General features: G+C 43.0%; 1 protein-coding gene across 1 annotated transcript in view; it reads right to left on the bottom strand.

Moving 5' to 3' along the window:
- The window catches only part of LOC308288942 (uncharacterized protein), a 97,546-nt gene continuing 75,318 nt past the window's right edge, over positions 1 to 22,228 (bottom strand). Inside the window, exons 24-30 of the mRNA XM_080730416.1 lie at positions 21,337 to 21,418; positions 10,484 to 10,630; positions 9,722 to 9,838; positions 8,453 to 8,553; positions 7,234 to 7,326; positions 6,728 to 6,842; positions 1 to 4,578 (exon numbers count right to left, since the gene is read on the bottom strand). Coding sequence (XP_080586542.1) covers positions 4,420 to 4,578; positions 6,728 to 6,842; positions 7,234 to 7,326; positions 8,453 to 8,553; positions 9,722 to 9,838; positions 10,484 to 10,630; positions 21,337 to 21,418 — 814 coding nt within the window. The 3' untranslated portion in view covers positions 1 to 4,419. The remainder of the gene's footprint in view (positions 4,579 to 6,727; positions 6,843 to 7,233; positions 7,327 to 8,452; positions 8,554 to 9,721; positions 9,839 to 10,483; positions 10,631 to 21,336; positions 21,419 to 22,228) is intronic.

Here is a 22,228-nt window from a genome sequence, read left to right as displayed (position 1 = left end):
GATGATCTGAAAGAACAACAACATGGACTCTCCTCCCCCACAGTATTGCACACATTAAGCCTGGTCTCTTCATAAGGCTAATAGTACTGCAGCGCCATTTCTTTTATTTTAATCTCTTTAAAAAATAGAAGCCAGTATAGAAAATATGACATCTTATCATCTTTCAGTAGTCATCTTATTTCGTTTATAAATAGATTGGATAATCACATGTTATATACAGAGCATCAAAGTACCACCACAGTATCGACAGTTTTACACAAACCTTGGATCGATGAACAAACCAAAAACAACCGTTCTCACCTCCACACAAACAAACAAACAAACTTAGTGTGAGTTTCGGTCCCACCCTAATTTACAGCACAGAATAAGACAGAATAAAGCTATAATAAGAAAGAATGTGTTTGTAATTAGAAATAATATGTTTTCATTAGACAGAAACAAACACAGTTATACCTTAATTATCCCTGCATTATGTTCTATTCATTTAACACAGATCTTCTCAGGGTGCACAACCTCTTTCATACTGTATGTCCAGTTTGCGACAGAGCCAAATATCAATTGCTAGATATCTAGAAACGCTCGGGAAGAAATCGCTGAGCGCTATAATCGCGACCATATCTTATCGCAGTGCTTTTCACACAAAACGAGGAAAACCTCGGCGAGCAAAGCCCAATCTTGCGGCAGATCGCTGTTTTTTGTTGGCGAGCACCAAAAAAGGTCGGCGACAGCACAACCGGCTCAAAAGGTCGGGCAGTGTGTTCGAGCCCTTATTCGATTTCTAATTAGAACATAATGTAGTGGTAATTAAGGTATAACTGTGTTTGTTTCTGTTTAATGAAAACATATTTCTAATTACAAACACATTATTTCGTATTATGGCTTTATTCTGTCTCATTCTCTACTGTAAATTAGGGTGGGACCTGAGTTTCTACTATGAACCTACGTGACTCAAAAAAAAAGAAAAAAAAGAAAAGGAAATCAAGTCAAATCACTGATCCCTAACATAGGGACATTCTCCCTACGTAAATAAATGAGACTAAATAACGGAGAATAAATCAATTTACAGCAAACAAAGTCATTCCATTATTATTAGTATTATTAATATTTTTTCTTTTACCATCAGTGCTGTTTGCTAGCTGCAAATTGCAACACTAGATTTTATTTTAATCGGATGAATCTAGGGTTGCAATACCTCCCATAGGCAGCTTTCTGATTGTATTAAACAACGTCAAACTCACCAACATTGGGGCTGTATGGAAAGCTTGAATTATGCTTTTTCTATCTGCAAAGTGTTTGTTTCATAAAAACCCAGTGTAGACATGTTATGAATTACTATCTGTCAAGAAATTCAGTTCAGGTGATTATATAAGTGCTGGAGTTTGGAAGCGCTCGTGGGAAGTCACTCAGCGGTCCTGTGTACCAGCTGGTTCTAAATGTCACATAGCCTAATGCAGGAGGCAGCGGGACGCTGCGTAATAGAAGACGAGCGCTTCCGAAGTTCAACACTTAGAAAAATAAAACATGTCTGCTCGGATTTCTTGACAGAAAGTAGCTCATAACATGTCTAAGGTGGATTTTTATGGAACAAACTCTTTGCAGATAGAAAGAGGATACTCCGAGCTTTCCATAGAGCCGCAATATTGGTGAGTTTGAAGTTGTTAATACAATCAGATGTTTGGATGCATTGGCTGCCTATGGGAGGTATTGCAACCCTAGGATCCATCTGATTTAAAACAAATCTAGTGTTGCAATTTGCGGCTAGCTGTTTGCTATATGTTACCTACCCTGTCTCTGGTAAATCATAACGATAGGATTCTACACAATCAAATGGAAACATACAGCAACCGACCGTCTATCAGAGCGAGAGAGGGGACTTTAAACGCATAAATACATAAATAAAGGCATCGTTAACGTCCTGTGCAGTCTGCATTTCAATGGTGACATCGAAGTACACATACACACGTAGTGTTTGAAACCGTTGCGTTCCAATATCTGAAACCCAATACATTATCATAATTCTCTTTTCAGATCATTTTTTAAATCTTTTTTTATTATCTTTTTATCAGTTTAAGATAACCATTCGCGCATCCCCATTCTCAGCATGTCATAATAATAGCAGAACATTCAGCGAAAATAGGCGAACATTTGATTAAAACAGACCACCTGTTCTGCAAAAAATATATAAGCTGCTATTTTGTCTGAACAGATTTTGGTACAGATGGGGGGAAACGAGGGAGGGGGTCCCCGAGAACAGAGCCTTGAGGGACCCCCGGGCAACACAGTATACAAGGCATAGCTGTAGCGACCATTTTGTGGTGCCACAGATATGAAACCCTTACATTTCCCACATAGAGATGTCAAAGAATATTGATATAAATTATTGTAAGCTTGCAACCAAGCCATCCAGGATCCTGGTGAATTATGACCATAAAACATCTGATTCTGTGTCAAAACAATATTTTAATTAGGGCTGGGACTTTAACTGATTAATTGCGATTAATTAATTACAGAAAATTAACGCGATTAAAAAAATTAACGCATTTCAATCGCACTTAGTTTTTGCACCACAGAACCTTCAGTTTCGGGCATACCGATCATAGGGATGCACGAATCAATTGCAAGCATTTGCTTTGCATAAAAAAACATTCCTTGGGCTAAAAATGGCCCCAGAAAACGATGGTTTAGTGATGAAAAGTGATGAGTCATCACTTTTCACAGTTTTGTGGCCGTTTTCTGGGGCCATTTGTAGCCCAAGGAATGTTGTTTGTGCAAAATAAATGCTTGCAATGGTTTCAGCATCATGACAAACCCCTAATTAGGGTATTTTCCTCCTGTATAGAAAGTCGATGGGAGCCCAACTTGATTTGGCCACTGTGGTGACCCCGAAGGTCGCCGACTCGGGCGCCCTAGCTAAATCATTAGATCAAGCCCTGGGCTACATCTGTGCAAAATGTTGCACTTTTAGACTGATTAGCACGAAAAATCCCTAAGGCCTCCGACTACCAGGAGCCTGGATGGCTTTGGTTCCAGGCTTTAAATACTTTATATCAATATTTTAGTTAAATCTCAGTGTGGAGTTTAACTGTTTAAAAGCAGCAGGGCTGTGGAGTGGGTCTGGGTTTTACTGTACGTTCAGTGCATGGAAACGATATGAGATGAGCAGACATGGTTTCAGTGCATAGTTTCAACTCAGCATGGAGAACAGGAGCACAAGGTTCCATTTAATGGAACCGACGGTAGGAAGGCAATCGGTCCCCACATGGCCTCCACTCATTCAGACCGGGAACGCATTATTACGCAATATTTTATGATTTAACTATTAAAAAATTGCAGATATACAAGCTCGTGGCGGAGTGTGAGCTTGTAGATCTGCTATTTTTGAAAAATCGTGAAAATGTGTGCAAATCTTTGAATATTTTGCCCGATTCTATAAGTGTCTCCTAAATCCTTCTAAAACACGCATGTTTCTATGTCAGTGGTTCTCAAACTTTTTCATGTGAAGGACCCCCAAAATGACACGTATTCGACCGCGGACCCCCATCTCAAAATATGTTGTTCCAGGGACCACCCAGAAGCAAATATTTGAGTTACAAATGTACGAGAAAAAAAAAGAAAAGAAAATAGATTTTTCAAAAATAGCAGATCTACAAGCTTGCAGCGTGGCACTCGGTGCCACGCTGTGAGCCAACCTCACCAGGTCCTTTACAAACTAGCAGGACAATCTAAAGGTATAGTTCACCCAAAAGATAGGGTATTTTCTATCAGTTACTCACCACACGGAGCCTTGAATTCATGGACGTTGTTTGTTGGGGGGAACTATCAACTTTCAGTCGACTACGCCAGACTGGTGAGACTCGTTCCATGTCCAGAGATTATCGGAGATGGATCTCCAACTAACCCTACCCACGTTTATTATCTAAGTTCAACGTAGGGCAGGGAGAGGTTCTCAAGGTGGGGTCCCCAAGGGTTCCTGGAGAAGGTCTTAAAGGTCTGTAATGTTATGGGGGGTCCTTGATGTGAAAACAAGTTTGAGAACCACTCATGTAGGTAGGGTATTATAGACTAGCAGGGAAAACCTTCGCTGCTTTGAGAACCAAACCCCATTTTACATATCCAAATCCACACAGTTTTAGCCCCCTTCGCTCTGTTTGAATCTCAACAGATGGAGCTAGTATTGGAGTATAGTATTTTGATTACCATGATAATATGATTAATCTCAATGTTTTTCGTTTTTTGTTAATTTTTATAACAATCGTGATGTGTAATATTCATATCTTCCCATGCCTTAATCAGAAACTTTTCTAACGTTTCTACCCAAAACAACAAAGTGAGAATTTAAGACATTTTGGTCATACAGGGAAGGGTTAACCCTTCACACACGCTAAACACTGTGAAAAGGGTTTGTGCACAGGCCCGCGGCTAGAGGGCGCCACTGAGGCACATGACCACCAGCACATGCAGCGTCAGCAGGTAGGCCAGGAACAAGTAGCGAGAGCGCCCCCTGGTGGTCAGCTGCTTGGAGCAGTACAGGCTCCTCCCCCGTATCCAACGGCGACAAGCCAGGAGGCCGCCTTTAACCTGGGGAGGACGCACACACACACGCGCACGCACGCACGCGCACACGCACGCAGACGCGCGCACGCGCACGCGCACACGCACACGCACACACACACACACACACACATTTTTTCCCGCACTTATCTGAAAGCACCCCGATGTAAACAAGTCGTAGTTCTTTCTAGGGTTTAAATCCATTTAGTAGACCTTCTATCGGAACTGTACTGTTCTGTGCTTTTCCTATACAAACTGCTCATAAAGTATTCAATCAATCAAACCCTGTCTATATACTGTATAATAGTAGTTTCTGCAGTTTTTGTAGGGTATAAGGAAGAGGTGATTTGTACACTTGTGCTGGAAACTGATGAGCTTTTGGAGTCAAAGTCAACTTTCAGTGAGCACAATGTGTAGTTAAATGTTTCTATCATCATCATCATCATCATCAGTGTAGCCTGAGGTGGTACAATAAGTTCCCTCAAATCTAAGTCTCCATGTTGAGGTGAATTAACGACGTTATGTTGGTAGTTTTACGACTGCTCTGTATTGATGATCCTTCTTCTTAGCTTAGTTTTTCTTTTCATACTTCTCTGTAACATTGTAACCTTAACTGCTGTGCTGCCTCTGGGCGACTGATTTCCCCCCCTTGGGATATTAGGCAGTTTAAGCTTGACGATGTTCAGGACGGCAAGGCCAGGCGGAGTACGGCTGCTATGACGCAATCACCGTAGCAGTCCAAATCATTAAAGCAAACAGCCGTCGGCGACGGGGTCCCACCCCCGTTACTGAACGCTTTGGTTCCCATGGCGACGCGTCTATGCAGCAGACGTTTTAGGCGCAACGTGGGAAGGGACCTTCTGCTGTAGTAGAGACGGCCGCGACGGCGGCAGGTTGATCTATCGAGCGCTGATCATTTCCGGTTACCGTTGCCGTCTGCCGTAGACGTCATTTGCTTAAAGTCGCTAATGAATCCATCTGCTGCATCTATCTAGTAAAACACCTTGCGTCTGACCAGAGGTTGTTGTTTAGGTCAGGGGTTCCCAAACTGTTTTGTCTCAGGGCACCCCATGTATATTGTTTTTAATCCGAGGCACCCCTAAATTATAAGTTTCACTCCCAGCACCTTATATTTATAGCATATCGTCGTTGTCGGGTGGAAACCTTGTATGTCCAAAACCGTTTTGTATTAATCATCTATAAAATGTACTAAACTAGATGCGAGGCGTTGTGTGCTTGTAGATCGGCTGTTTTCACTAGTTTTGTGCAACAGAGGTCTCTGCCTGACAGTGACGATATTTTAGTGATTATGTTGCGAGGAAAACATTGAGATAATAGCCATTTTGGTTAGAACTGACTGAAAATAACTTTGTACTTCAAGTTTAAAATGACACTAAATATTTTTTCAAGTGTCCAAATAAATTCCAAATATTATCAAATGATCCCCTGGACTGCCGTCGTGGCACCCCAGGATGCCCCGTCACCCACTTTGAAAACCCCTGGTTTAGGTTCCATGTTACACTAGACCTTACCCGTTCGAATATATGTGCTGCAAAATATGTGCAGAGTGTGGGTTATGGGGAAAGTAACTGTAACTGCATAGTGCGTGTGTGAGAATATGTGGGAGCATCATAATGTAAGGAGCAGCACGTGGAGGAGTGTATATTTATGATGGATACAAATAATTTAACAGCAAAATTAGTAGAATAGAAGTATGAGGATGTATTTGCTCCACATAATTTTTCTATACCCGTTGGAAGATGAGACACACATCACCCGTTGCATGCGTGACCCATGCAGAGAGAGAGAGAGAGAGAGAGAGAGAGAGAGAGAGAGAGAGAGAGAGAGAGAGAGAGACTGCAACATTCCTAACTGTGAGAGAGGTGTGTGTGGGCCCGGGGCTACAGATCCCATGGCCTGGAGGAACGGACCGTAACCCTGACAACAGGCTGTAGAGCTGTAGAGTGAAGAAACGCTAATAAATAGCTAGAATTTGGGAAAAATGAAATTCGGGCTCCGTCACCGTGTGTATAATGCTAATGGCCAATGCCATGTTAAATTTGAGATCAGTCGCTGAAGCGAGTGAATAGATAATGCATTTTGTGACCTACTGACTGACTGACTGACTGACCTCTCTCTCTAATTATAGTATGGATGTATGCTGGTGTTACCTCACCTTGCGTGTGACCAGAGGCTGGTTGGGGTTGAGTATCAGAGCCTCCCACTCATCCTCTGTTTCCATCTGGATGCTGTAGTCCTGCTGGCTGCCTCTAGAGGGACTGGAACCAGCACTGTTAACATATAATAAACATTCATTATGCTGTAGTACTGCTGGCTGCCTCTAGAGGGACTGGAACCAGCACTGTTAACACATAATAAACATCTGCATTAGGCCCAGTCCCACTGGGCCAGATAACAGATACAAAAAAATATCTTTCTCCAGATAAAAAAAACGTTTTCTCCATTCAAGTGGATGGATGGTGATGGTGATGCTTATTTGCCAACACCGATATCGACCGATAATGGCAAACATCGCACGATACCAATGTGTGGACGATATGTGGACGCATCCCTAATAACGTGAGACCTGGTGTGTGTGTGTGTGTGTGTGTGTGTGTGTGTGTGTGTGTGTGTGTGTGTGTGTGTGTGTGTGTGTGTGTGTGTGTGTGTGTGACCTCTGACCTGGTGGTGTGCTCCTCCAACAGACCCAGAGCCTCCTCTGCAGCTTCTCTCCTGGACCTCTCCTCTGATAGGCTCTGTTCTAGATGTACCAAGCTGATGGATGAACCACACACACACACACACACACACACACACACACACACACACACACACACACACACACACACACACACACACACACACACACACACACACACACACACACACACACACACACACACACACACACACAGTTAGACCTCTCCTCTGATAGGCTCTGTTCTAGATGTACCAAGCTGATGGATGAACCACACACACACACACACACACACACACACACACACACACACACACACACACACACACACACACACACACACACACACACACACACACACACACACACACACAGTTAGACCTCTCCTCTGATAGGCTCTGTTCTAGATGCACCAAGCTGATGGATGGACCACACACACACACACACACACACACACACACACACACACACACACACACACACACACACACACACACACACACACACACACACACACACACACACACACACACACACACACACACACACAGTTAATACTCTGCTCTAGCTCCATCCAGCTGATGTGTCAATGTGTCCTGTATTCAAACAACTGCTCACTAAACGTAGGCTTACCAATGAATTTCCAAACAATTTCCATAACTTTTCTAGAATATTTAACCCAATTTCCAGGACTATACGGCCTGCAGTTCTCTGCGTCTTTCTGCAGGTTAACCTCTTCAAATAGCGCAGCAGGTTATGTTAGCAACTAAGTTCTACCTGAAAAGGATGATCATCAACACTGCCTGTGGTAACTTCATAAACATTCTGTTTAATTTATTTTCTGTGTGTCTCATGCTGTGAGTTTGCACGCCGTTTGCGCAGTGACACTGATATGCGCAGTTGGCAAAAAATAAATAAACTCTGCATCCCGACCACGTCCCAGGGGAGATACATTTGCGTCCCAAACACATGTTTTTACGTCCTCGTCCTGCACTTTCACCTCAGCACAACAACGCAAGATTGGACACAACATTCAGACACAACATGTGAGCGCGCAGAGATGAACTCTAGACATGAGCGGGTGCGCAGCGCCCACAAACTAGTAATCTAGTAATAAACACAAAAAAACGAAAACAAATCAACACACACACACACACATGCACACACACACACACACACATGCACGCACGCACACATCCTCACCGCTCTCTGAGCTGGGAGGCATCAGTGGTTTCCATGGTGATGGAATGGCTGCTCTTCTCCTGAGGAGCTCCTGGCGCCACCTCAGCACTCACTGCCCCCTGCTGGGAGGACACAGCATTGCAACTCAACGCAGTGTTCACATTGTTGTGACTGTAGGTCGCATTTAGTATGAAAACCTGCAGATCATGTGCGTGTGTGTGTCAGTCAGTCCGTCACGCCTCATGTCACACTCCATATATGGCCAAGACAGAATTCATTTGCCCAATTTTAAGCCCATATATGGGAATGCCTAGCCTGGGTGTTGACCTGCTACGCTACGTTCCGTGGATTTGTTTTGTCACTTCACTTCTCAGTCTGGACATGCTTCAGTTGACTTGTACGTTCCGAACGTCACTTGTGACGTAGGCAACGTCGTCGCTGATTGGATGTTGTTCCAACGAATCGGAGTAGGGTTAGGGTATGGGCTATACCCTCCCGAAAAATGTGATTATGCGATTTCCCGCATAATCAGCCAAATGCTGCAGATTACGCGGGGGTCACATATTTTCAAAAAGGCAGCATAATCGCACATTTAGGAACTACCCGCATATTTCACAGCATAAAATCACTTAAACATCTTTTCGCATATTTCGCGTAGTTCACTACTTTTCGCATAATGTCGCAACTTTCTTCATGTCACATATTTTGCAACTTTTCGCATATTCAGCAAATTTCCGCAATTTCACAGCATACAATCACACAAAACCCAGCATATTTCATCGCAAAATCAAAAAAAAAAAAAGTCCCGCATATAATGCTGCATAATCAAGGATTTTTGCCTGCGTTTTTCTGGAGGTCCTCGGAAACCCAGGCTTCATTTGGCGATCGGAAGAAAATGAAGCCTGGGCGATCGCGTTATGATCACTGTTGGAGGAAGTGTAGAATTTCCCTAACCAATCAGAGTGCAGAGAACGTCACACCGAATGTGAGGACGTCATGACGCAGCAGCGTTCTCTGCGCTGAGCAGAGCAGCAAAGGGGGGAGGGGGGAGGAAAACACATGCTATTGGTGCGGTTGAGACTCGCCGCGCCCGCCCATCTGCCTACACGAACTGGTCCGCGTTAGCGTCAGCTAGCCAATACACACTGGTGTATTTGTCCCGCCTCGCACCACAGACCAATCAGAAGTCACGTCTCGCCTTCCCTTGGAGATAGGAAGCTGTCCAGACTGAGAAGCGAAGTAGCAAGCTGGCATCCAGAATGCCCATATATGGACATATTGTGTCAGTACCTGTCTCTCCACCTGTGTCTCCAGCCAGTGACATCGCGTCTGCGTTTCCCTCAGGGTCTGGGAGACAGCTTGGAGCTGGGCTGCAACGCTGCCTTTCTCCTCCAGGGTGCGCTGCATCTGCACGGCGAGCACACAACACCACAGGAGCAACAAGAACGATTTATGATATAGGAATTTAGCAAACGAGCTTGACATTCTCCTTTTATTTCCCTAGATTTGTTATCCCACGATTTTGTAACCCATTTTTCACCCAGTGCCAATTGCCTAATCTGTAATCCTGGGCTCTGCTCTCCCTCTGCCAACCTGGGGAGAGCCCCGAACTGAGCTCCTTCAGTGCATGAGGAGTGAGCAGGCCGCTTCTGGAAAAAAACAATAAACATATTGTTTAAAAAAAAAAGAAAAAAAAAAAAGAGCAGGCCGCTTCATGTCACCTGACAGGGGGGAGCCGGTTGGACGTCACGCGTGGAAGGAACACGTTATTCCAACCAGTTCCTTTCCCCTCCATCAGGTGACCCGGCTGGCCAGGGGGAGGCAGTATAGAGACCAGGATTACCGCATGTTTTTTGTGAGGGTATCTAATATCTATCCAAGGAGACATTGGGAGAACAGGCAAACTCCACACAGAAAGGCCCTTTTGCCAACTCCACCTAGGGTGTGGGCACTGATGACGTGGAGGAGACAACACGGCCCCAGCGGGCCCCAGCTGTGAGGAGACAGCACTACTGTATAAACAGACAGTATGATGTAAGATGTGTAGTGGACCTTGGCATTGAGCTGGCTGTGGAGCTGGTCTCTCTGTTGGATCTCATAGACGCAGCGCTGCAGGTCGCTGTGGAGCTGGACCCGCTCCGCCTGGAAGCGAGCCACCAGGTCTTCCAAGCCACCCTGACCTGACAGAGCCATGGACTCCTGAAACACGTACACACACACGCATAAATGGTAAATGGTAAATGGTGCATTTATATAGCGCTTTTATCCAAAGCGCTTTACAATGTGCATTACATTCACCCATTCACTCACACATTCATACACCGGTGGCGGAGGAAACCATGCAAGGCACCAACCTGCTCACCGGGAGCAATGTGGGGTTCAGAGTCTTGCCCAAGGACCCTTCGACATTAACTCAGGGGGAGCCCGGATTCGAACTGGGAACCCTTCAGGAACCCTTCGTGCTCTAATAACGGTTTCTCTACCCCTGAGCTATGCCGCCACGCACGCATGCACGCACGCACGCGCGCGCACACACACACACACACGCACACACACACACACACACACACACACACACACACACACACACACACACACACACACACACACACACACACACACACACACACACACACACACACACACACACACACACACACCTATACTGGTAGATGTGGTTTAGCAGGACCCTTTAGCTCAAACCTGCGGTTTACAACATTAGCAGGACACCACTTTCCACTTGCTTTACTAATATGTGGAGCATGTCAAAAAATCTATTTTGAGCCATAGAACACATATTTCACTTCAAAAGTTGAATAAACTCAACACAACTCAAGTTTTAACAATCTGACAAAATCCTACATTAGGAGGACATTAGATAATTAGGTTCTAAGCTCCGCCCATGTGAATTAACAGGACTAACTACATTAACAGGACAGCTGCAATTAAACACATGAAAATATGTCACTGCAGGGTATTTAAGGGTCAAATGTGATTAAATGTGACATAGCTAAACACAAACAAGGCATTCTATTGATGTTTTTAAATCTCTTCCTAAGACACATTTGTTTTTTTGCTGGCTTTTAATGTTCCTTAATTTTCCTGCGCAAATCGCTACACAGTATGTCTACACTCATGTCATCAACATGGATCTGTCCCATATAGCGCCCCCATCAGGCCGATTTTTTCAAACACATTTTTTGACACTGCTCCTACAAATTTTGCCCTAAAATCACGAAAATCGGTACACCCCACATTCTCTGAGCCAACCAAAACTATACATTGTCCACACAACTAGGAACCAATGCCAGTTACATCCGTCTTTGTGTATACATGTGACCTGACGGTCGCTTATCTCCCGATTAGGGAGTCTTACTGGTAGGCCTGTTTGTCATTTATGCACCATGTACAGCACTTCGGTCAATGTCTCTTGCCTACAGTGGTGTGTTACTGTTTCAACACCTGACTTGCCCTCAGGATCAACCATACAAGTGGAATATAAGCCAGTAAACATGCAGGACTGGAATGACATCGATACAAAGCTCACTAACTAAGTGTTGTTGGTGCCACTGAGATGGTAAACTACAATTCAATGCAATATGACTACTGTGTGTGACTTAGCAGGCCTGAGAACAGGCTGAGAGATGTGATTTCAACATCTTCAATGTTGAGCTACTGTTAATAAAGTTCTGCAGTGAACAAACTAGCATTTTCATCCATCTTGGTCGAAGGGGGACATTGGAAATGTCATGACTGAGGGGTCAATAGACTTAAGCTTTGTGAAGTTAACTTTACAGCTTGTCTGTTATTCTTGACTTCTTTAGAGATTTTCATAAGAGATTTACTGGAAGGGTTATAAGACCAAAAACTATAGCTGAAAAACACACCAATCATGAACAAGGTTCAACATTTATTTTTTGTAGGACACAGGAATGTAGCCCTGCCCCGCTGTAATCAGACAAAATTCGGGGAAGACCGCCAAAGCACCTCAGACCGTAGGGATGGGACAATATACGATATTATCGTTTATCGTGATAAAAAACACTCACAATAATCATATTGTGGAGATTTAATTTATCGTGATATCATCCTCTGTCATACACTGGGATCAATTCACCTTTTATTTGCCGAGCTGCATATCCAGTACTATTTAAACCCTCTATAATTGGTAAAAGGTACATAATATATGTACTTGATACAGTAGTTTTTCACTCTCTACCAAATCTCTTTGCCAAAAAATAGACGATCTACAAGCTCACAATGCTTCGTGCTGCGAGCTTGTAGATCTGCATGATTACTGCATGATTGATCTGTCGCAAAGCCCTCTCCCTAACTGTGAGGATTGGACGACAGCGTAGCAAAACACTTCCACCCAAAGTTGGCTCCCATAACCCGCTAAAAAGCCCGTACCTTGGCCCCCCATCGACCGGGAGAGACGGGGCCAGCACCCAGGAGGGGGTACCCAGGGGCCCAGCCACCGCCAGGGCTCCCCACGGACCCCCTGGGAAAAAAATATGGGAAAATAGTCAAAAGTAGCCGATCATAAATGTGACCCGATTAGGGAGTCTTACTGGTATATAGGCAAATTAATATCAAAAACATTTATATTACATTATTACGGCCATGGTGAAACGTTGCTGCTGGGGGACCTGCTACAGTGATTATAGCTACCCAGAACATTTGAAGGGAGCATTTTTCAAATCATTTTCCGAAACCAAAATCTGCCTTAGACTGCAGCCTGTCGATTGTAGGTATAAATTATCGATACATTTGTTGTTTTTGGGTCAGTTTTAAGTGCACTGCAATTAAGCAATGACATTGTTTTTTCCAGCGGGTAAATGCACAGGAAGAAAAATTAAGTGAATCTTTAAAATATAGCAGATCCACAAGTCTAGGTATGCAGGTCACCGGTTCGATTCCCGATCCGGACGACCTTTGCCACATGTCATTCCCCATCTCTCTCCCCATTTCCTGTCTGTCTACTATCCTAACAAATAAAGGCATAAAAAGCCCAAAAAACTAATCTTAAAAAAAAAGAAAGTCAGGTCTGAGATTTATCACCCAGCCCTACTTTAATGTTGAGTTACATGTTGTATGACATCATTTTTGTAGCTGCAAGGAATAATTATGGCAATTATAATTTGATAATTGATTTGCAGTATCTCATAAGCTACAGTGCGTTACTGCATCCCCATTATTCAGTTGCCTGCAAATGTATAAATAGGCTACTTTTTCCAGAATTATGTTTAATACCAGCGTTAGTCCAGAAACCCCCACATTTACATAAATCAAAACATCTATTTTCAATAAAGTAGTAAATGAGGATCTCCCTCAATTGATCTTTTCGAGAAATTAAATAAAGGTTGAATGAATGCAAATCTTTTGTATTGCTAAATGCTCATGATGTCCCCGAACATGCCATGACAAGGCAAATGTTTTCTTTGGATATTAATGTTATCACCACCGGCACCACCAAGATGGTTACTTTGTCAACTATCATTATTCTGATATTGCTACCATGCTGTTATGTAAAAAATGTTCATATTCTGTTCACACAGTGGTTCTCAAAGTGAATTCCAGGTTGGAATCCATTTTGAGAACCACTGTTCAGGCCCAGGGACTCTGACACTGTTGTTTTTGACAACAAATTTTGATTTAGTTTTGAATAAAATGTCATTTAATTTTAGTCATAATTTAGTGACCTGAAGAGTTTTAGTTTTAGTCTAATTTTAGTCGACTAAATATCATACATTTTTAGGCGACTAAATCTACAGTTCATTTAGTCAACTAAAATGTATTTTGGCAGGCCTTGATGGCATCGTAATGAGTGATTTTACACTTGGTTGTGTGCTGAAAATAGCAGATCTAAAAGCTCACAACGCGTTGCGCGACACGTTGTGAGCTTGTAGATCTGCTATTTTCAGCACGCAACACTTGAGAACAACCAAACATAAAATGACTCTCTACTCCACTAGTCCCTCCCTAACGTTTTAGTCTAGTTTTGATTTTGTTGACGAAATTGTCAATATAATTAGTCTTAGTTTTAGTCATCACAGCTTAGTTTTTATTTAGTTTTTGTCAGTGAAAGAAATGCAATCGACAAATACTTTTCGTCATAGTTTTAGTCAACAACATCTACACTGCTCTGACAGTACAAATGGAACCAAATGAACACTAAGTCTCATGATGCAAGGTTAAATTAACATTATCTGTCTGTCTGTCTGTCTGTCTGTCTGTCTGTCTGTCTGTCTGTCTGTCTGTCTGTCTGTCTGTCTGTCTATCTGCCTGCCTGTTTGTCTGCCGATTGTTAACCAATTTGAGTTAAGCTCTCCTCCACTCTTTTCAAAGATTTCACCTTGTGCAGGGAAACCCTTTCACTCATTCTTTCCACTGTAGCCCACTTGCTGATTACTAGCTTGCAATGCAATCAGCCACTGATCAAATTCACCTGTGCTGCCTGCCCATCCCCCATCCCCCATCTCCCTCACTGCACTCACTCAAAACTGTGTGAGTGAGAAGCTGCCCCTCCCCCCACAGTCAGTTGGTTTGTTTGTATGCAGTCTGTACAAGGCAAGGCTTTAAATACTGTGAATATGTGTGAAAGTAAATCCTAAGTGTTACTTTATGCTTAGGGTAGTCTTACTAGTGACTATATACAAATGGAACCAAATGGAACTCATAATCTGTGTAATCTATGCCCAAAACAATTATTTTGGGGAGGGGGTCCCCAGATGATTATCTAAATGACTGTGCACCATTGCTTTCTCTCTGAACAGTAAACATACAGCATAAGGTTTAAGTGTAAGGGTATCTTCAGATTTCTAAAGTACCCTTCCGTAATCAATGGGGGCAATTTACCCCTTTTTGTGCAGATATATGACCGATTTGTTGCATGTCTGAGTCATCATGACATCACTGAGATGCCATAGACTCCTACCTACCCACTGTCTGACGTGACCTACCACTGCCGGATGCACCCACGCACACGCGCACACACGCACCTCATCCCGGATTGTATAACAAATTTCTTAAGCCCGGTTCACAATGCAACATGCTAGCCCAGATGATCCTTTTGCCGTCCTATAACCTAAAAGCCTAACATGGGTTGTGACAGCACTGAGAGTAGAGACGTGCTACAGCCAATCAGAGAACAGGACAGGTGGCTTGTTTGATTTAATTCACACATTATTTTCTTTTATATAATTAAAAGACTGTTTGTCTGTCTGGATCAATCCAGTGATATAACTTTAATAATTCTCGTGGGCGAATCCAGGTGTGACAGAACACTCTCAATGGAGCTATTGTAGTCCAGCCTGAGGATGCAGTAGCCTAGACTCCGAACCTCTTCAGGCGATAAAAGCAATATAGTTGCAAATTCTTTATCCTCACGTGCGTTGTGTCCCACTTGAGCTCCTCTTTATTGTGTACTTCAAGGAACTTGTGTACTTCAAGGAACTTTAAATCCCTGCTCCCTCAAGCAAGGAGATGAGGATTAGATTTGAGTCTGGAGGAATCAAGCAGGTTAGACTGATTGTAGTCCGAGCATTTCAGGCAAAAAAGTGCACGATTCCATCAAAATACTGCACAAACTGGCCGGACTATAGTAACATTGTGTCACATATGAGGAAATGGCATATTCGGGACAACCTTGGTAGTAGGCTAATAAGGCTATGCTTTATTCAAGCCAAACGAGACACTCTATTTGGTGCTTTATGATCCCACAGGGAATGCTACAATTTGTCAATCAGTGTCATCACCGATAAACAAACTTTTACTGCACTGTTTTTACAGTACAGTAAAAGTACAGACAGTACAGTACAGACAGTACAGTTCAGTGATAAAAGGTCAAGGTCACAAGCTTATTTAGAATAATTTGACCTTAGAATTGTAGTAAGCTACTTTGGTGTCATATACTGTATCTGAAGGCTAGTGAAGTCACTGATCTACAAGATGTACACACAATTCGTAACACAAGAATTTTGCCTATACTGTGTAATACTGTGTAGAGGAATAATTCTAGAATCAGTATTGGGATTTAAAGGGATATTCCATTTAAAAAAAACTCTGCCTTGCATGGGTCTGCCTCCCCAGGCTCAGGGCCTCTCCCCACACACACCCATTGTAACTTCAAACTCCATTATATTTTTTTCTGGTGACTCATACTACCCTCCTAATACATGAGCAGGCCATGTTTTTTTTCAATACAATTTTTCATTTATTTGTAATAATTTTAATTTTTCAAATTTCCCAAAGAATTATTAAAAATAAATGAAAAGGGTTATTGAGAAAACACGGCCTGCTCACGTATTAGGAGGGTAGTATGAGTCACCAGAAAAAAATAGTGTGTGTTTTTAATGAAGTTTGAAGTTACAATGGGTGTGTATGTGGAGAGGCCCTGAGCCTGGGGGGAAAGATAACATTTACATCAAATATATAAATATTAAAAACTGTTCAGGGTGTTCATAAAAGCCTGATTAGATGATAAAGTGACCAAAATGATCTGTAGGCTTGAACTTAATTAGCATTTTTACCCAAGGGTAAAAATGGTGCCTGGGTGCCTGCCTACTCCTGTATGTCGGAGTTAACTTAAACTCATATGTAATGTACATGATGTCATGGTCATGATGTGGTCATGTGATACTGTATATAGGAGCTACGCTGATCAGCATACATGACTGTGCAGAGCTGCTACCAGTGGTGCTTTGGGGTTTTCTTTTCAGGGCGGACGGTCATTTATTGACGTCACATGCACGAGCGCCTTTAGATGTGTGCGTGCTAACTAAAAGTTTGCTTTGAACAAATCTCATCTATCACAGTAATGGAGCCAGGTAGCCTGAGACACGCACAATGCACATACAGTCACCGCTGGAAACCTACAGTAGGTGTTAAAGTAGCCTATCCATTTGAATAGGGGGGTATGTGCAAGCCCACCACTCACTGCCTGCCTGGTAAACCTGTTATGCGAATAGCCATTTGATTACCATGGTCATCACTTGTATAGCTACACATTTTTAAAGTGACAGTTTAAGTACTTTCTAATACCTCTAGAGTGACAGTTTAAATTAAACATTGGCCAAATTGACAAATATTATGCAGAAATTGTGAAAATAGCCAATCTACATCCTCGTGAGCATGTAGATCTGCTATTATTATTAATTTAGGGGGTTGTGTCCTGAAAAGGTTGAGAACCACTGCATTAATCCATTTAGGCCTGGGGCCGATTCTAAAAATGCCTTTTAAATCCGGCCAAGATTTTCATTAAGAAAACAAATGCAATTCATTAATAAAAAATAGAAACATGTAAGAACCACAAAATGTACAGTCAATTGGATGAGTGGTTTGTAAAATATGCATAGCCTCCTTGGAGTGAGCTAAAATGTTGGCAAACTTGGAAAATGGACATTAATATAAACGTGATTTTTTGGGACGTTTTGATTAATTATTACACAAAATAACAATACAACAATTGCAATATCTGGTTAAATTTGTATAATTAAGAAACATTGTCTGTATGTTATGCAAATCATGTTGCAGGCCCATGGTGTGGCAAACCACCAACATGGTAGACCCCTGAACAGTGTTTATGCCAAGTTTAGTGTGGATTGGAGCAACGGTGTGCCTGTGGCAGCCAGGGGCCCCTGGGAGCCACATTGGGCCCCTTGTGTTGCTATTATAATGGCCGACCCCTGAACGGTGTTTGTTCAATCAAGTTTAGTGTGGATCGGAGCAATGGTATGCCTGTGGCAGCCAGGGGCCCCTGGGGGCCACATTGGGCCCCTTGTGTTGCTATTATAATGGCCGACCCCTGAACGGTGTTTGTGCAATCAAGTTTAGTGCGGATCGGAGCAACGGTGTGCCTGTGTCAGCCAGGGGCACCCGGGGGCCACATTGGGCCCCTTGTGTTGCTATTATAATGGTAGACCCCTGAACGGTGTTTGTGCCAAGTTTAGTGTGGATCGGAGCAACGGTATGCCTGTGGCAGCCAGGGGCCCCTGGGGGCCACGTGGGGCCTGTGGTGTTGCTATTATAATGGCAGACCCCCAGAACGGTGTTTGTACAATCAAGTTTAGTGTGGATCAGAGCAACGGTGTGCCTGTGGCAGCCAGGGGCCCCTGGGGGCCACATGGGGCCCTTGGTGTTGCTATTATAATGGCAGACCCCTGAACGGTGTGTGTGCCAAGTTTAGTGTGGATCGGAGCAACGGTGTGCTTATGGCAGCCAGGGGCCCCTGGGGGCCACATGGGGCCTGTGGTGTTGCTATTATAATGGCAGACCCCTGAAGAGTGTTTATGACTAACGTTATTCACCCAAAATGCTATGTCATTGAAATGTTCATAAAAACATGTATGTGCATTAACAGGACTCTGACACCCAGCCAATCAGGTGCTTCAAAACATACACTGTGTGTGAATATTCATGAGCTTGTGTATGAACATGCAGTAGCATTACACAACCTATGGGGGCGCTGTTCAGACACAAAAAAGTCGGGTGTATGTGTATTAACAGGACATCAAAAAAAAAAGGTGGATTTGGGCTCTCTAGACCAATAGAAACACTTCTGCTATTTCAGAATTGTCCATGAATTAGCAGGACACCAGTCCTGTCCTGCTAATCCAAAATGTCCTGTTAGTGTGGTGTGTATTCAGGCCAATTGTCCCGTTAAACCACATTTACCAACACACACACACACACACACACACACACACACACACACACACACACACACACACACACACTAAAACATCTTCATTTGCGTTCATATTTAACGAGACATTCTTGAACACAAACAATAGTAGATTCACAAAATGGGGAAACAACATTATTTCATGGTACAGATCATGGGTACAGGAAGCATTGCCTCCTCCATATATGGGCGACTGCCAATTATCACAGACAGTGGACACAATTTGCCAATGTCTTTTATCAGCTCTTGGCTTATTGGGCATTCCTGCAATCTGCAGGCCTCACAACTAGTTTATGGACATTACAGAGGCTTCAATCTGCAGGTCTCTCACAACTAGTTTATGGACATTACAGAGGCTTCAATCTGCAGGCCTCACAACTAGTTCATGGACATTACAGAGGCTTCAATCTGCAGGCCTCACAACTAGTTTATGGACATTACAGAGGCTTCAATCTGCAGGCCTCACAACTAGTTCATGGACATTACAGAGGCTTCAATCTGCAGGCCTCACAACTAGTTTATGGACATTACAGAGGCTTCAATCTGCAGGCCTCACAACTAGTTTATGGACATTACAGAGGCTTCAATCTGCAGGCCTCACAACTAGTTTATGGACATTACAGAGGCTTCCAGATATGAACACGAGCAATTTACGTTTGTAACCAAGCTGTATAATAGCATCCTTAATGAGGTGGTGCCATAGTTTTGTACTTTTTCTCTTTTGTATCGTATGTGTCTATGAAGTGAACATTACTCTAATAGACCACCGAGTGTGGTTATAATGTGGACATTTCCCTTCCCTGTGTATTTTTGAGCGGTGGTCACAACGCTCCTATACGTGGCCGTGTGTGTGGGTCTCCGTCCGTGTCTGTATGTAGCCTAAACTTCGGCGCGTAACTAGTGCCGCACCATTTACGCCACTCGCACAATATATACATCAAAATGTGCGGCTCGGGAATGGTGTTCTATTACCTTTCGTTCCGATCCGCCTTACCATGCCGACGTAATCGGCAAAAAACGACGCTTAATTGTCCCCATTGACTTATAATGGGACAATGCAAGAAATCACTTTCAAGTATTTTTCTCTCGTAAACCATAGGAGCTACAGTTTCAAACCTCGGAGAGGAGATTCATAATGATTTTAAGAATGAATCAAAAATAATTACATCACTCGGCCTCATGGTGGCGCTATAACGGCCCACTTTACGTTTTGCCCTGTAACTCTTGAACCGTAGATCGGAAAATTCTTTTTTCCCTGGATTCCTTGGGTTCCTTGGGTCAAGACGCATCTCCCCATATAGGCCACGCCCATTTGCGCCAGGATAGATTTTCCGCCATCTTGAATTTTCTCCAAAACACACTTTTTGCTCCTTTTCCTACATATTTTCTTCAAATGTCACAAAAATCGGTACACATGATCTATGAGGTGGGTAAACCACCGCTCAGTTCACACGGGTGTGATTTTTGGTTTCTCCCTGTAGGCTGAGTCAAAAGTCGAAAAACACTGATTTAATGACATCATAAAATCATCCCCTCCTGTTTTACCATAGGGTCACCACCTAAATACATAATTTAACACTTTCTGTACACTTTTCTTTTGGAAAAATCAAACCTCGGTTCGAAGTGAAGCGGTGAATTTACAGTATATTCTATGTGTTCTAGAGCTATGAAATCTGTGTTCTAGATCTATACATTCTGTGTTCTAGATCTATACTTTCTATGTGCTTTAGTTCTATATTTTTATGAATTCTGAATGGATGAATGATTTTGTCTGGAGGGCCAAATTGGCATGTGAAGCTTGACCAATCCTCAATTCTGCATGCACGGGACATGTACGGGACAGACAAAGCCATTCCTTGAGAATCTATGGAAATCCTCAAAAAAACATGTACGGGACAGACAAGGCCACTCCTTGGAAGCGGCTTTCACCACTTCAAAAAATCTTTCTCCTAGTATAATCATAATAACTGATCATTATGTTTTAGGGGGGGAGGGGGATCATGGCACTTAAGTACTTTAGCACCTTGATAAGGAATGCCTCTCCCAGACTGTGGTGGATTATATACAACCCACCTCCAAAAGGGTCATTTCTCTACCGTCCTCATCGACAACACAAACACACACATATGTCACTCACGCACACATCAGCTAAATGAAATCACAGTGTATTCATGTTAAACTGTAAGGTGTGTGTGTGTGGTTTTCAGATGGATGAACGTACCTTGACAGGTTGTCCAGCCTTCATCTCATTGGTCTGCTGCTGTAGAGATTTATATTCACTGTGGAGACGGTCTCTGTCAGCCCTGTCACAACAACACATTTATATTCACTATGAGTCTGTCTCGGTCAGTCCTGTCACAACAACACATTTATATTCACTGTGGAGACGCTCTCTGTCAGTCCTGTCACAACAACACATTTATATTCACTATGAGTCTGTCTCTGTCAGTCCTGTCACAACAACACATTTATATTCACTATGAGTCTGTCTCTGTCAGTCCTGTCACAACAACACATTTATATTCACTATGAGTCTGTCTCTGTCAGTCCTGTCACAACAACACATTTATATTCACTGTGGAGACGCTCTCTGTCAGTCCTGTCACAACACATTTATATTCACTATGAGTCTGTCAGTCCTGTCACAACACAACACATTTATATTCACTATGAGTCTGTCTCTGTCAGCCCTGTCACAACACAACACATTTATGTTCACTATGAGTCTGTCTCTGTCAGTCCTGTCACAACATAACACATTTATATTCACTATGAGTCTGTCTCTGTCAGTCCGGTCACAACAACACATTTATATTCACTATGAGTCTGTCTCTGTCAGTCCTGTCACAACATAACACATTTATATTCACTATGAGTCTGTCTCTGTCAGTCCTGTCACAACATAACACATTTATATTCACTATGAGTCTGTCTCTGTCAGTCCGGTCACAACAACACATTTATATTCACTATGAGTCTGTCTCTGTCAGTCCTGTCACAACATAACACATTTATATTCACTATGAGTCTGTCTCTGTCAGTCCTGTCACAACAACACATTTATATTCACTATGAGTCTGTCTCTGTCAGTCCTGTCACAACACAACACATTT

This window comes from Nannobrachium achirus (genome assembly GCF_963921795.1).
Source record: "Nannobrachium achirus genome assembly, chromosome: 7".
In the NCBI taxonomy this organism is placed as follows: Eukaryota; Metazoa; Chordata; class Actinopteri; order Myctophiformes; family Myctophidae; genus Nannobrachium; species Nannobrachium achirus.
Note: the sequence above shows the minus strand (reverse complement) of the source record. Positions and strands in the feature narration are given on the sequence as shown.